The sequence below is a fragment of the Triticum urartu genome, chromosome 3A, assembly GCF_056163025.1.
Source record: "Triticum urartu cultivar PI428250 chromosome 3A, HENAU_Tu73, whole genome shotgun sequence".
Lineage (NCBI taxonomy): Eukaryota > Viridiplantae > Streptophyta > Magnoliopsida > Poales > Poaceae > Triticum > Triticum urartu.
This window is the reverse complement of record NC_141875.1, coordinates 302,152,980-302,154,862: the sequence shown is the minus strand read 5'-3', so window position 1 is coordinate 302,154,862 and position 1,883 is coordinate 302,152,980. Positions and strand designations below refer to the sequence as shown.

The 1,883-nt window shown below is 41.3% G+C and overlaps 1 protein-coding gene across 1 annotated transcript; it reads left to right on the top strand.

Moving 5' to 3' along the window:
* The first annotated feature begins 601 nt into the window (after positions 1-601).
* Positions 602-1,186, top strand: LOC147979519 (uncharacterized). The gene has a single exon (XM_087515249.1). It carries the CDS (start codon positions 602-604, stop codon positions 1,184-1,186), a length of 585 nt encoding a protein of 194 aa, XP_087371375.1.
* Positions 1,187-1,883: the final 697 nt, after the last annotated feature.

Sequence of the window (1,883 nt, the reverse complement as noted above, 5' to 3'; positions counted from 1 at the left end):
TGGTGATTAAGCAAATACCACCTGACAGAGCTCCTGGACCAGATGGTTTTACTGCCTTATTTTTAAAGAAATGTTGAGAGATCATTAAAGGTGACTTTATGCTACTTGTGAAAGAGTTATCTGAAGGGAAATTGGACCTTGAGTGCATTAACATCTCTTTGATAACCTTGATCCCCAAGAAATTAAGTCCTGAGTCTTTGAATGACTTTAGGCCAATTTCACTAACTAATACTTGCCTGAAGTTTTTAACTAAGCTTTTGGCTAACAGGTTGCAAAAGGTGATACTGTCCTGCATTCATAAGAACCAGTATGGGTTTTTGAAATCTAGATCTATTCAGGACTGTTTGGGATGGTGCTTTGAATATATTCATCAATGTCAAGCTTCTAAGAGGCCAATTGTGCTGCTCATGTTAGACTTCACTGAGGCATTTGATACCATTGAGCATGAGGCTACCATCAGAATCATGAGATACAAAGGTTTTAATGAATAGTGGATTTCTTGGATTAGGAACATTTTATCCTCTGGTTCATCCTCTGTTTTACTTAATGGGTGCCTGGTCATCATTTCAAGTGTAAAAGAGGTGTCAGATAGGGGGGCCCAATGTCTCCCCTGCTTTTTGTGCTTGCTGCTGACTTGCTTCAATCTGTGGTTAATGACATGTGTGCAAAAGGAATTTTAACTTTGCCAATTCCTACAAACTGTAAGGATTACCCTATAGTGCAGTATGCTGATGACACTTTGATTGTTCTTCTTGCTGAGGATCAACAGCTCCTTGCTTTAAAAGGTATGCTCGAGATTTTTGCTTCATCCACTGGATTGTCTGTAAACTTCTCAAAATCCATGATCCTGCCCTTGAATGTTTCTCCTGAGGAAGCTACCAAATTATCCACAGTTCTGGGCTGCAAATTGGGTACAATGTCTTTTACATATCTTGGCTTGCCTATGGGCACCACTAGGCCCTCTGTTCAAGACCTCATGCCCCTTGTTCATAGAATTGAGAGGAGGCTCTCAGCTACTTCTTGCTTCCTCAACCAAGGTAGCTGGCTGCATCTGCTTCAGTCTGTCCTCACCTCAATGCCAATATATTTCCTCCGTACTCTTGATATTCCACCTGGCATTTTGAAACAGATTGAGCGCATACAGAGGCAGTGTCTTTGGAGAGGTAATTCTGAAACACCCAGGTAATCTCTTGCTGCTTGGAATTTGGTCTGTCTTCCAAAGAACAAAGGTGGATTAGGTGTTCTGAATTTGAGAGTGCAGAATGAGGCCTTACTCATGAAATTCCTACATAAGTTTAATAATCATCATGATATTCCTTGGGTTAGTTTGATATGGGATTCATATTACCATGAGTCTGTGCCTCACGCAACTACTCTTTGTGGCTCCTTCTAGTGGAGGGATGTGTTCAAAGTATTTTCAAAATACTGCCAGTATGCTAAGCCCTCTCTTGGTAATGGGACTTCCATTATGTTCTGGAATGACAATTGGATTTCTGAACTCAATGGCTCATCCATTAGTCAAATCTTCCCCCGCCTCTTTTCATATGTTCTTGATGGACAACTGTCTGTGGCTCAAGTGCTGGAACATGATCTGCTGGACAATTTTCAGTTACCTCTATCAACACAAATATTCTAGGAGCTGCATTCCCTGCAACAGATTCTGTCTAACTATGACATCTTTGCCATGAATGATCAATGGATTTGGCCATTCAATAAGGGGTGCTTTAGACCCAAATCATACTACATTCAAGTGCATGCTAGTGTGGTGGTTGATCCTATGTTTCCTTGGATATGGAAGAGTTCATGTACCTTGAAGATCAAGATGTTTGGGTGGCTTCTGTTGAGAGACAGACTGAACACCAGGGACATGATTCAGCGCAGGC

What these genes read in the sequence shown, in the direction of transcription:
- LOC147979519 (XM_087515249.1), top strand. Translation starts at nt 602, where the DNA reads ATGTCTCCCCTGCTTTTTGTGCTTGCTGCTGACTTGCTTCAATCTGTG.